The 14,893-nt window shown below is 42.5% G+C and overlaps 1 protein-coding gene across 17 annotated transcripts in view; it reads right to left on the minus strand.

The window, feature by feature from the left end:
* LOC147030044 (myocyte-specific enhancer factor 2C-like) overlaps positions 1-14,893 on the minus strand; it is an 81,952-nt gene that overhangs the window by 37,931 nt on the left and 29,128 nt on the right. For 15 of the 17 annotated variants that reach the window (XM_085873725.1, XM_085873731.1, XM_085873726.1 and 12 more), the window contains one exon: positions 7,045-7,185. In XM_085873725.1, the coding sequence (XP_085729851.1) occupies positions 7,045-7,098 (54 nt within the window). In that variant the 5' untranslated portion in view covers positions 7,099-7,185. Of the gene's footprint in view, positions 1-7,044; positions 7,203-11,640; positions 11,888-14,893 lie in introns of those variants that run through there. The other 2 variants (XM_085873730.1, XM_085873728.1) reach the window with 2 other exon arrangements.

Genomic DNA, 14,893 nt, shown 5'->3' on the forward strand with positions numbered 1-14,893 from the left:
CTACAAAGATAACTATAGTTATTAAATAATGGCAACCAAGTCCATTTAAAAACCCGAGTTAATTTTCATGTCAAGGTTTCAGGTTGCGCAAAGTAATACAACATCTGGGATGCACGTAACTAAGTGAAAGCAAAATTTGTTGTTTTTGTTTTTCTTACTTGCAAGCTGGAATGTCAGTAGAAGTAAAGAAACCATAATTGGAGCGTTGGTCTATTTAGCATTCAGATCTAAATGCTTGGCTTGTGATTCTGGGATTACAGGTTCAAATCCCTTCGACTGCATTGATTTGTCCATTGTCTCCCAATGTCATAATTTATGTAAAAGATCACAGGATCTCTCCCAATGTCCTTGTCCGACATCAAATGTTTGTCCAAGTCGACAAATCATAACCGGATTTCAATTCCCCGATGACCAAAACAAAATAAATATATACACTGCCAGCCTTTCCCAGTCAGATCACAAATAAATAAAATGTCACATTTTTGGCAAACTGGTTACATTCCTCAAGCAATCAACTACTTGGCAGCTGGAATACTGAGAAAGCTTTGAAAAGGAACCTGAAAATTGTTTATTTCACTTTTCGGTGTGAAAGGTGGTTCAAAATTTGTTATCCAGCATTTGAGGTCTGGACTGGGAATAGCAAAGCCGTCTGTGGTTTAACGACATTGTATGGACAGCCTACAACTGCATAAGGCCAGGACTCGATCTCTACAGTTTCCTCAATCGTGGCATCCTCTTACATGAGTCTGAGTATCAGAAATTCTTGTTGTGCTAAAGAATGGCTCTATGCCAGGGTCTCGGATGCCATTCTCTTCCAAAATTAGAAGGAAGGGGAAAAAGAAAAGAAGGAGAATAGCAGATAACACCAGTATTTATGAACAAAGTGGCAAGCACGGTGCTCCATTACAGCTTGGCCTTGGCTTCAAGGTGAGCCCAGAGTAATCTGTTGATAGCTCTGACTTTTTGACAATTTTTTTCACCCCAAATGCTCACCAACCAAGAGGGCCATGCAGTTGAGAAATTCCCATGTCACAAAATATGAGATTTTTGACCACAACATATATCCAAGAAATATATACATTTTCAGAAATCCAACAAATGTGGATCGATTGTGTAAAAACAGTCAAATTGTACATCACACCGCATACTGATGAATCAAGAACATCCTCACCAACCACAAGATCATGCGAGTGGCATTTTGTGCAGCAATGAATCAAACCATTGTTAATGAACTGCAATGTACAAATGCAGTGGGTTGCTATCTTTCATCGGGCTTCACCGTTGCATGATATGCTGACAAGCGGTGATGGTTAAGCAGTTTCAAGTCGTTTGGTTCTGCTGTCTTAGCAATCTGTTCAAAATGCTGAGCAACCCCCCCCCCCCCTAAAAAAAAAATCGTCATGAGAAATCTTGCAATCGGTTAAGACACCTGAAGCAACTGCATTGCTGATTTTAAAGAACATCCTGAAGCTTGCGTCCTGTGAAGACATCATTGCAAAATTACATGTGCCCGATGTGTCCAGAAGAACAACACGTAGGATCCTGTAATGATGTGCCGTGTAATCTGGGTAATGAATGCAAAGCGATGATGCAAACACGTGATGACGTTCCACAAAATGACTCATCTTGACGTTTAAGCCTGTTTGTGCAAGATGGCCCTTTCAAGTAAGCAGACACTTGTAACTTACCTGTGAAATATCGCATTCCGTATGAGAGGAGATTGAGCATTAAAATGAATGAATGAGACCCGGAAACCAAGCAGGCTTCAATACACTAGTACAATCAAAATGATTACTCCTAAGATTTTGTTATTACCAAATTATTACTATTTCATATCTATACACAGAGTGGATATTAAAAAATAAATTTCCCTGGAACTTTATGGCAGTTCTACCAGACTCTCCTGCTGGGTAATGTAAATAAACAAAGTCTCTGTCAAGTTTGTATTGAAACAAAGCCAAAGTCAGAAGCGATGTGTCATTCAGGCTTTCCTTTTCGTGAACAAGCAAATACACTAAACTACCGATCGATGGGATGAATTTTATTGACAATGCATACCAAACCTTGGTGTGTGGTCATTCACAGCATTTTGGGTCCTTCGCGTGCTCTTAATACAGCTCAGACCTTTAGTCTCACATCTACCAACTGTGTTTTTTAATTTTTTTGATTGGGTGGAAGTGACACTCTACCTCATTCCCACAGTGCATAGCCCATTTCTTTCAGATATTTGTGGTCGTTATTGTCAAGCCCGTAACCGATAGCCCAAAACACCTCACAAACCCTGCTATCAGAATTCAGCAAAGTGTACCTGGACTCGCCACTCAACAAAATCAATTTTCACATTTTCATGTCCATGGATACCAGTTTGTTGCATCATGCCTCGTGATGCCGTGCTTTGACCACAATGACGAAAAACACGTTCGTAGTCGCTATTTCATGGTCGTTGGAATGGCTTGAGGAACTGCATTGGTGCTTGCCCAAAATCCCGACGATTCCGAGAACTCTTTCGTCACATTTTGCATATACGCCGTGATGAAAGAGTCTGTTAAGTTTGGAAATGTTCCACCTAACAATCCCAAAGCAGGGTTCTCCACTCTCTTGACGTGAGTTGCAACAATGTGCCAGATCAAAAATCAGGGTTGGTATTGCTAATGGTCTATTACTCTGATTTAAAGATGTCTGTCGTGGTCGATTCGAGGATGGCGTGAAAGGTTGAAACTGCTCCGATTCTTTGGCAGCCGATTATCATCTGTATTTAGAATTTGATCAACCTCTTGCTCTGTGACAAGATTCTCTGAAACCGAGCGATTAATCTGTTCCCCGACGATATTTATACTGTGGTGTTGATGATAATCAGTTATACAAAGACAGGTGTGGAAAATTCACAATTGGAAAAGGAGGCCCCATGACGTTTGGTCGGATTGGCTGTATTGACAACTTGTTGGTTTTTGGTCAACTTGCAGATATCAATGCAGCAGTACATAGAATCGTTTCAAGTGATAAAGAAAAACTACTAATCATCAGGCATCAATTTAAGAAACAAATTTGGAACAGTACAAGAGTGTCAGAATCGCTTATGGCCACAACACGAGCATCTTCAAACAGCTGTACATTGGGTCTAAGACAAGGTCTGGGTTTAAAGGGCAGTTTCGCTGTGCCATCTGCATTCCCACAGTCTATCACTCATCCCCACCTGCCCGAATGCCTCTCGTTTGCCATCCCTCTGACGATGTGCATTATTGATAAATGCCACCATTTGCTTCTCACAAGGCCCTGTGGTCATAGCTCGAAAAATCGAGTACCTTGAAGTCACATCAGGTCACATACCAGATGATGAACGAAAAATGTCACATACTCAGACATTATCGCTACATCCATGACTCAATATGCCTTTACATTCGACTACATTACATTTGCAACTGTTGGGGGAAATATGTGCATTGCTTCTGCAAATATATAGGCCTTCTCCACACCGATTCCCTTCCCATTTCACATCCACTTACCTTTGTTTCTATCCTATCATCCTTCCTTTTCTCAGTTTTTAATATTGAAATTTAGCCTCAACCACTCTCCCTCCCCCACTTCCATCTCCATGGGGCATACATTGTAAATAGATGGCCCGAAAGATGAACTGGCTACCTATTGCAATTATTAATGGAAAATGTATGCCTGGTGTTGGCTCAATGGTTAGGGTGGTGGCCTTTGGATCCGAGGGTTCTGAGTTCAAAATCCTGCTCAGCTGTTGAATTAATACCAGGTGGGGTTAACTCGGCCTGTCATCCTTCAGAAGTCGGCAAAATGAGTGCCAGCATGCTGGTATACTGTGTCGGAGTGGCAACCCGTCCAGGATTGTGCCCAATAGCCAAGGAGACTGCTTAAGCAGCACCAACGTTCTGCACAGAGTATGGTCCCAATCTCCTCCTCATGGAAAATGGTATTTAAACAAAAGAAAATGATTTATTTGAGTCTGGTCTTCCACTCTACACTCCAACAACGACAGAGAGTGATATATCCATTGTGCTGAACATAAGGCATTCAAAAAGTTTGACAAATGTGATACTCGCTATCATTCATGACAATCCAATAAATAACAAACAAGATGTGTGAAAAAACACACACACACACACACACACACACACGTCTCTAATCACGGCCATTGTCGTGCGAATTGGAACATACACACACCACCTGCCACGCAAACACCATACTTGAGTCACCAAAGGGATTGATTTGTAAGGGCATTCGAGAATGTCATTTAAAATTAAATACTCCAACATTTTGTGTGAATTACCCAATGTGTAAACCACATTTCATGCACTGCCTCCTCCTATGGAGGGATCTCCGCAGCATGAATGATTGGGCTTTTATCTATCCTGCAGCATGCCACGGGCTGTGAGAAGTGCATTCATTGACGTTTTAGAGATTGGTTCATGGGAGGAGTCAGTGCATGACGTACTGTTCACCCATTGGGTAACACACAAAGGTTGGAACATTCAAATTTAAAACCACATGCACACACACCTCTCCATTGAAAAAATATGAATGGAATTTCTTGGGGGGTTTTTTTGAACAGTCCTCCTATACAAGAGAAGCAATGACTTCCTTCAGTCAGCATTCCAATGTCAATAACCAGAAAGCATCTCAAAATGCAAAGGCCATCTGCGTTCACTTTGCACTTGAACGAAACTTGATGAAAATGACAGTTTTAAAAATTGTACATTTTAATAATTTGTGTTCCCCACAATCTCATAATAAAGGTTTGTTGAAGATTTGATGACAAAATCTCAATTAGTAAAAATGTTATGGCCTGGACATCCACACTCAATATCAATGGGAAACAAGGATTTTGATTAAAACATTTATGGCTGGTCGAACACTTCACCAATGACGTCATCGTTGCAATCCTTTATTCCCCATTTGGAGTATAATAAGATGTGCCAAGTTTCAAATTTTTCCGATTTACTGTTTCAGAGATGTAATTTTTATCTATTTGTTGTGTTTCGATGGCTGCCATTCAATGTAACCTGTGACATCACAATGATCATTAAAATATTCTCCATTGTGGGGGGGGGGGGGTGCTCCTACCCTGAAAAAGTGGTTTCTGAGAATAAAAAAAAGTTAAAAAAAATAATAGAGCAAAAAAATGCCAAAAAATGGTCGAAGAATAACACTAATAAAATAGGACCACTGGCCCTGTGGCTTATCTGGGCCCTGGCCTAATGTAACCCAAATTTGGTAGCATTCTGAATGGTGGCCTAATGTTACGACCCAAATTTGGTAGCATTTTGACCGGGTGGTCGAGAGAAGAAGATTTTGAAAGGAATTTGCATGACTGCCATTTTGACACATTTCCTGTCATGTGATCAGCATGGCCTCCGCAATTTATCAGGACCCTATCCTCATGTGACCTAAACTTGGTAGCATTCTGACTGGTGGGTCAGGAGAAGAAGATTTGTGAATAAATTTACTAAGTCGGTTATTTTGACCGACTTAAAGTCATGTGACCGGAACGACTTTAAGTCATGTGACCGGAACGACTTTGCAATCCCTGTTGGCAGTCAGGAGAGGAACGTTGCTGCCAAATTTCAGCCGGATCGGCCCAGCGGTTTGGCCGGAAAAGTCGAAATAGGAAATGGAAGGATGGACAGACGGTGTGCGATGAACAATACCTTATCTGGAATTTAACTTCCAGATAAGCTAAAAAAGCAGGACTGACTGACTGACTGACTGACCTACACACTCTGCTCGATTGCATAAACTCACCGGACTAACATCCAGGTGAGCTAATAATAATAATAATAATAATGAAAATTATTTCAACAAAATTATTAATTGGACTTCTCCATATTCTCATAATAAAGCTTTGTTGAAAACTTGATGACAAAAGCTCAAATGGTAAACAAAGTTACGGCCCGGACAGGCACACAGACACACACGTGATTGCAAAACCCCATCTTCCGCTGCATGGGGGATGGGCTAATGAGGAGGAAATAAAAGGAGAATGCAGTACTGGACCTTGAAAGCTAACCAAATCGTCGGTGCAGTCCTCCATTTCAAAAAGCTCTTGCCCTTGGCCGATTTGGCTATGAGTAAGATAGTTAAGATCATCCTGAGGTAAGGCCACTTTCACAATCATCAAAGCTGAAATTGGCTTTCCTATGACTTTTGGTAGAAGAGCATATCCAGGGTGATGCAAAAATAGGTATACAGTTGTAATTTTATGACCGACGTAAATGTACATACCGTTAAGTTAATGTGTTTAGGATCATCTACTTTTGCATGAATGATTGGTATGAACTTTTCTGTTTTAATGAGTAATTAGTATTAACGTCAATTAAGATTATTGGGAATGAACTTGACTGTACACCTACATTTGTACCACCTTGTATATGTAAAAGGAATGAGCACTTGGATTCAAACCAGGGCACTCAGGCTCCACACTCACTGGCTGGTATGGCGATAAAACCACATAATGCTTTTCCAGAAGCAAAATGCGCTGACCCATCTCGAGGCAGCTGCAATAATGCAATGAAGCTGATCAATACGGAAGGACATCCCACAAAGTTATCGGCAAAACACGAGATGTACTGTCGGAATGTACAGCAGTTAGCTTGCTTATCCAAACGTGTGGCGATTCGACAGTTCCAAACTGCTGTGACCCTAAATGCCACAACACACTGGCCACCTGTCCTCGAGCTCGCGTGGTTAGAATTCCTATCTGGCGCCATGGCTTGGTGAGAAAGGCAGAGATTAGCCATCTTCAGCAAAATGGATTACACGTGTGATATAGAAAGGCAGTTAGTACTTTGACTACAAAGCTCCTCATTATAAAAACAAAACAAAACATAATATGTACCTACAGTGTGTGTGTGTGTGTGTGTGTGTGTGTGTGTGTGTGTGTGTGTGTGTGTGTGTGTGTGTGTGTGTGTGTGTGTGTGTGTGTGTGTGTGTGTGTGTGTGTGTGTGTGTGTGTGTGTGTGTGTGTGTGTGTGCGTGTGTGTACAGGAACCACATGCAATTTTAAAAACGAAGCAAAATCTTTACCTGTCTGTTCCTTTCGTCTGTTATCCGAGCAATTTGGATCTTTTTCCTTCCCATTTTTCGACTTCTAAGTTTTCAGTCTTCACCGTTGCTTTTCCTTGAGGATCTGCTTCTTGTCTTCCAAATAACTTCAGCAAGAGTTACCTGAAATGAATAGATCACTACGCTCAATGAATATGCCGAACAACATCTGCAATACAAAAGAAAGAGAGAATGAGGTTTCCGTGTCCAAAACATATTCACCAAAATACAAAACGTCTTCATCTTGATAATCTACGTGCTTGTCCTTCCGAGAGACAATTTAACGCAAGTCCAACAATGTCAAACTTTCTCAGAATGGGACGTTTCAAGGACACATTTGAATCCCAAACGTGACCATTTTATATCGAATCACTTTGAAGACTTCTCCAGCCTCAGTCTTACTCAACTCGAACAAGGATCAAATTTCATCTGCGCTTTGTTCAATGACAATTTCAAATTCTACAATTCTACATTGATTTTTTTTTTTTTTCAAAACGAAGTGACCGTCATACAAACAACCTTTTAATAACTGTGTAGAATTAACAGTGTTAACTCTGTCCCAACTTAACTTAGTTAACTCTGTTAACTAAGAATCATATACCATCACCAAGTTGTCACTCAATAAGGGGATGAAGAAGCTCATAATTACAAGTCAGATGGACAGGAAAGAATAATTATGGTAAAAAAAAAAAATCACCCATAAGTTAAGTTTCATGCTGTCAATGAAAGACATCATGACAAGAACAACAACTGCATGACCTGTAAAAGTATAAGAATATCAAGCAGTAAATAAAGACAAGCCGGTAGGCAGACATGGGTAGTCGACTACCCAATAGAACATGACGCGATGGGCCCGTTCGATGGGGAATGACCTGAGGATTAAGTACAAGAAAATTCATGATTCTAGCTTCAAGGGTTAATGCTGCATATTGTTTTTTCATTAAAATTCCCCCACATTTAGAGGTTTTTCGGCCGTTGCTAGGCAACGGAGGGGTCCATAGCAACGGTTCTTTCTCACACGTAACTAGGACATACCATGAACCTCCCATACCAGTTTCATGTATATCTGACTCATAGTCTCTAAGATATAACGAACTTCGTTTTTTTATTGTTTTTGACCAGGGTTCATTCAAAGTCTATCTTCTCCGACAGTTTTCATAGGATCTGGCTGGAAATTTTTGACAATATGGCTGAATGTACTGCCCACAGTTGCTCGTGGCCTGATTTTCTTATTTTCGAAAAAATAATTTTTTTATGATTTTTAAAAAATTTAAAGTCCCATTGCTAGGCAATCAAAGGGGCGTTAGCAACCAGTACCTACGCGGCACAACGAGGTCATAAACTGGTCCTACCACCCAAATTTCATCAAAAATCGAACAACTGCAAGGGGGTCAAAAACCCCCGACAAACACACACACGGACAGACCGACACCACGACCAACAAATAAGGGTAGATCAAAAAAAAAATTTTAATCAGAAAAACTTATTTTTTTTCGAAAAAAATTTTTTAGACTCGATCGACTACCCAAAATTTTTTAAAAAGGTACAACTACAGTATGTTAAACTGAGAAATAGATGCCTTCCCCACTTTTACAAAAAATAAAAATAAAAAAAAGGCATCAGCTTATCAAATGCAAACAATTGTAACAAAAGCTTGGGTACTGTTGGGAAAAGACGTCAATTGAGCAAACGGAAGGCATATCCAACCACTGAAGACTGTCACGTGGACAAAGGCTCAAGTGTGACGTTTTAACCACAGAGTGGCCTTCAAATTGGACTATGCATGACATTCTCCAGGGCCTAATATACCGAACTCCTTTGAGAAGGAGAACGGGAGGGTGTGAGTGGTGATAGGAAAGGAGGAGGTGAATGGGTGGGCGAGGACATATTAGGGGAGGGTGGATGGGGAATGGTTATTATGGCTAAGGCAGGTATCTGCAGAAATGCCACGAGAACATCATTTTTATAATCACCAAATGAAGTGTTATGTTGAGACGAGGACGAAAATGACGTCGTTCTTGTGACATTTTGGCAGACAGGTGCCAAAGCCATATCCCCCCTCCCCACCCACTCATCACTCCCACTCCCTCCAGGAGCATATTAGGGCATGGCAAATGTGGCAAAGCGATGTGTCGTCCCGTTTGAAGGCCACTCTGTGGTCAAAACATTGGACATGAGTCTTTATCCACACGACAAATTAAATGGTCGGATGAGCCTCCCGTTCCCTTAATAATTACAACACAATCTGACAGGGAACATGACAAGCGCGGAAACAAATTCAAATATAGTCAAGAAGTGTGGAGTATAGGCCAGAGGAAAGACCAATAAAAGATTGAATAAATATTTGAAAAGTACACTGGGACTTTCACCGTCAGTCATAATCTCCATGCTTTAGGTCATCCGCTTTTGAGCTGCCATCAGCACCAGAAAGTCAGCTGACAGCAACTTCACAGTGTCTTACAAGTGGCCTCCTCGGCCATCTGTTCATACAATTTTTGCTCTTATGGTTTTGGTGTAGATCCGGATACGAGAATTTTTGAAGCAATTCTTCACCATTGAGGGATAGAACAAAAAATGACATATAGCACGATATTTCAAGAAGTTATGGATGGATTATAGCAGAACTCGGTGGATGAGTTGAGTTGGTGACGAAAACAAACCATTCTGATTTTGGTGAAGGTCCGGATGCAGATCCGGCCTATCAGAGGGATACAAAACGTAAACTGGTCATCCTGGTGGAGGTATACACTATACTGAGTGGCTTTTTTTGTATACCTTGTCGAGGCTCGTATGAGAGCTAACACACAACGCACAGCAAGGGGGGCATGAGACGAGAGGGGTGGGAGTGGGAAGGACAAAACAGTGGGGAACAGAGACATTAGGAGATATGTGGAAGAGAGAGGGATGGGGTGGGGTGGGGAACACGGGGTACACAAGATGGACATTACAGGGACTTTCAGGAAGGAAAGCAGGGAATTTGAAGGAGGTGGGTTTGGGGTGGATTAACGGGGGTAGAAAAGATCGAGGATTTGGATGGGGGACCTTAAGAGGTGGTGGTGAACAGCTGTTTTGAAGGCCTGGAGGGAAGAATGGGATTGAACAGAGTGAGGAAGTTTATTCCAAAGGTGGGGAAAAAGAGGAATGAAAGAGTGAAGGTGAGCAGTGAGTCGTGATTTTGGTAGTTTTACCAGAAGGGGGTTGTTGGCGGACCTTGAGCGCCTTGCGGAAATATGGTGGGGACAAATCGCAGACACAGCAGGGGGGGGGGAAGACCGGAGAGGAGACGGTAGAAGACAGAAAGACCACCGACCTGCACGCGGTGAGAGAGTGAGAGGCCCAAAGAATCAGCCTCATCGTGGAAGATGCCAATGATCCGAAATGCCTTGGTTTCCACAGCGTGAAGACGACAAAGGTGGGAGGCAGGAGCACCAGCACATTCGGGAGAGCAGTGCTCCATCAGGCTGTGGACAAAAGCTTTGTATGTGGTCAGGAGCTCAGGTGGGCAGAGGAAGGACTTTGCACGACGGAGGATTCCCAGTCGGCGACTGGCTTTGGAGGCGAGGTTCGAAATGTGGATTTCCCAGGAAAGATCATGGCAGATAGTAAGACCCAGAAGCTTGAAAGAAAGGACTTCTTCCAGACGATTGTTGGTGGTGGTCGTATAGCAGCTTAGCTGCCGGGGTAGCTATCATTTCTTGAAGCGTGTCTGTGTTGCTGATGCAGTGCCCCTCTACCAGTACACACACTGGAACTGGTACTCATTTCGCCAACCTCGGAAGGATGACCGGCTGAGTCAACCCCCTGGTGTATTAATTCAGCGGCCGACGGGGCTTGAACTCAGGACCCTGGATCCAAAGCCGCCACCCTAACCAATGGGCCAACACCAGGCTATAGAGGATTGTTGAGAATATAGATTAGGGGGGGGGGGGGGTCCAAATGGTCCTTTTGGAGAGACATAGTGAGAGTGTAATATTTGTCCGGATTGAAAGACATGTTCCACGTGTTGGACCAGTTTGTGATTTTACCCAGATCTGCAGTGAGTGAAGAAGCCGCTGCTTGCCGGTCTGAGGGATGACAGATGGTACGGCAGAGGGTGGGGTCATCAGCAAAGAGATAAAGAGGATTTTCCAGAGAGTCGGAGAGATCGTTGATGAAAACCAGAAAAAGAACAGGGCCCAGAATGCTGCCTTGAGCAACTCCAGCCTGGACAAGAGTGGATAAGAGAACTCCATTTAGGGCCACACATTGACTGCGACAGGAGAGGAAGTCCGCGAGCCATGAGGGGAGATGGCCTTGGATACCATAGGAAGAGAGTTTGGTGAGCAGGGCAGGGTGCCAGACCGTGTCAAAAGCACGCGACGCATGTTGCCGATTTCTTGATTTTTCTTTAACAGTAACTTTTTTTTTTTTTGAATTTTTTTTTTTTTGAAATTTTTTTGAAATTTGTTTTTTATTTTACTTCAAGCATTGAATGCTTCTTGGAAAGCCTCAAAGTATAAATAAAGCATCTTGCATGTTTTGCATTTAAAATTGCACTTTCCAGGTATTTTTAAGGAACCCATAAAGTATGAAGCATACCGGGCGTAGTGGCATGCGCCTGCAATCTGGCTACTCGGAGGTTTGGGTTGGAGGATCGCTTGAGGACTTGAGCTCTGCGCTGGGCCGCGCTATGAGAGGGTGTAGGGCAGCCCGGAATCATGGCGAAACCCAATCCTTATCCCTGTGTCGTAAGAGGCGACCAGGGTTGCGTCAGGAAGGGCATCCGGCGTAAAACCTGTGCCAAATCAGTATGCGGATCATAAAGGATGATCCGCTGTGGCGACCCCTAATGGGAGCAGCCGAAAGAAGAACAACAACAACACATAAAGTATGAAGCACAATTTGACGAAATAAAGCCGTTTCTGTGGAGAGGAGGAAAGTTCATGCAAATAGTCACCTGGGCAGACAAAATACATTGGTATTGATAACACCTACATGATAAATCAAGACAAGACCCTCAACAATAGAATTTCCACAACAACCTGCAGAAGCAGCTGTAGGTCTCCAGAATTCCATTCCATTCCATTGGGACCATACTCTGTGCAGAGCATCGATGCTGCCGAAGCAACCTCCTAAGCTATTGGGCACAATCCTGGACAGGTCGCCACTCTGACACAGGATACTCAAATGTCTCAATCATCCCAGCCAGCTGGTACTCATTTTGCCAACCTCAGAAGGATGACAGGCAGAGTCAACCTCACCTGGTATTAATTCAACAGCCGAGCAGGATTTGAACTCAGGACCTTAGGATCCCAAGCCCACCACCTTATCCATAAAGCAAAGCCTCCAAAAGACACCCCACAAACATGATTTTGGTGGAATCAGGGGTGTTACGTGTTCCAAAACTACCATTCAAATAAAGTTCACAGGTTCACGTGCGTCAGAAAAAAAAAAACGTGGTGTCTAACAGAAGATTTGTGGACAAACACGGAGCTCCTGGGTTAACGCTGAGTAAATGACACGTTCATCCAGATCAGCATTTCCTTTATCCTGTTCCTAAAGCCAAAAATGAGATTTGTAGTATTTCCTCTGAAAGCAAGTCAGACCGAATCCGAGACGTAAAGGTCGATACTTTGGCAGACAAGCGTACTTCGTCTACTTTACCAGCTTGTGCCTTCAGTTGCCACATTCTAGCAAGCAACCCAGTGGGATTTTATTTCACCTTTTGGACAAGCCAGCCATCTTCAAACTGTTCATGGTTGCCACCTGCCATCGACATAGGTGAGCGAGGTGTAGTGAAAATTATCAGAACTACAAATCACTTTGACCACTTAACAAAGACTGTGCCCTTCAGTGGGTCTTGACTGTTTCACAGCACAGCAATGATGATACTGGCCATTACCAACATGAGGCTCTGCAAGTGATGCAACCCAAACGATCCTTATCCAAGATTAGTGCATTCACTCATTGCTGCTGCCAACCAATTCTGGAACAGTATGATTTCTGCAGGCCTTTAGATTACATGCTGGCAACAGTGACCAACGCCGTGCCCAAAATAAATGTTCCCAATTAATGTCCACAGATTGATCGCACTGCCAATTAAATAAATAAACATTGAACAGTCTCAGTGGTGTAATGGTTAGAGCATCCGCTCTAAGTCTTTGAGGTCAGCAGTTCGAACCCCAGACAACACAACAAAGACTTTTAAAATTGTACATACTGCTTCATTACTTGACACTCAGCATTTAAAAAGAATAGACAGGACAAACAACCATAGGTTGACAACCTTCGCGCAGAGTCGATGGACCTGATGACCTTCTCCCACATCAAAATTCCTTGGAAGGGAACTCATATTATTTTGGCAGTATTGTCGAAAACAAATTCAACTGGGAAATGTTTGGAAGAGGAAAATACATGTAGCTTTTCAAATGCTCTCTGACAGCATGATTTTATCATTTCTTCCCCCCAAAAACAATCGCTTTCAGTAAAGGATGGGAAACTCCTCTCCCCCCACCACCCCCTCACTCCATCCAACTCTCTCCTTGCCCTCCTTCACCCCCAATCCCCCTCCGGTCACTACACTCGCTCGTAATGTGCCCAAAATCATGTAATCTCAAGGTCTGTACTGATACATGGGCAAAAAGAACAATGATTTGTGGTATTTTAAGCGCCTTACATTGATGATGGCCGATACACAAGGTAAGCAACAGTACATTTTGAAAATTGTGTTGCAATGAGACAGCAATGGCAACAAATGACACACACACACACACACACACACACACACACACACGAGATTTTATACAAGGTACGCCACAAAAATGTGACAAGTTTTGATGGACCAGAATTTTGGGTCCCACAATGGTATCAATTCGCAGGATACGCCAAAACGGCAAGAAATAAAGTTTTTATTTTATCATTCATCTTCAAAATGTGGCAAAATTTTCAATCGTCGCCCGAAGAGTTTCATAAGGAAGTTGAAATCGTTCATGTCATTTGGTTCATAAAGAGTCATCGGGTCTCTCAAGAAAGACATTTTCATTGATACAGGGAAAGCAGGCCATGGAAATTGAGATCTGTAGGAAATGAGATTGGGAAAGTGATCCTGGAACCACCACCTGAAGCTCGAGCTGTGTGTGTTGTGGCATCATCTCCAGAAGAAAATGTTCAGTATATGGACGCACCTTTCTGAAGTTACCTTTATGGCTTATTTAGATTCAGGACCCTCAAAGAAAAAAAAAAACATCGGACTGCAAATGTGAGTAGCAGTGAGACCACACGACGCTGTTATTCTTGGAGAGTGTAAAGGTAAATGGGCAAATATCACCAGGTTGGTCCATTCCCTAAAAAACCGGAAATTATGTTTGTTGACCATCCCGAGGAGGTACGCTTGGCACTTTTGGTTGAAAACAGTCAGAGGTTTATCTTGTGGCGGTCACCGATTCAAACCCTAGATTCAGTGCAACTGTGCCGGTTGGAGTCCATCAAATTCAAATTTTCCGAAGTGATTAACTCGGCATAACAAGAGAATAATTTATTAGTTATTCTTCAAAAATTTTTTTGGGTTTTAAGCTTTACTGTACATTCTAGTTTATAATAAGCATTTCAAACTTTTCCTGTCTTATGGCACACCCTGGAGAAGGTGGGGGGGGGGGTGGAAATGGAGAAGTGATTGTTCAGGTTCAAGGATGAAACAAAACTTTTCTTTCTATGTGCAGCAACTTCAACTGAATTTTTATACAAAAAGGACAAAGGAACATCAACACTTTCTATTAACTGACTTTTCATGAGAGGCTTGGACTTTTCACACTTCCCTCATATCGAGTTGGTTCTCAATATTAAACAGCAACCC

This window comes from Eptatretus burgeri, chromosome 3 (assembly GCF_056783735.1).
Source record: "Eptatretus burgeri isolate ZD-2024b chromosome 3, Ebu_testis_v1, whole genome shotgun sequence".
NCBI classification, from domain to species: domain Eukaryota; kingdom Metazoa; phylum Chordata; class Myxini; order Myxiniformes; family Myxinidae; genus Eptatretus; species Eptatretus burgeri.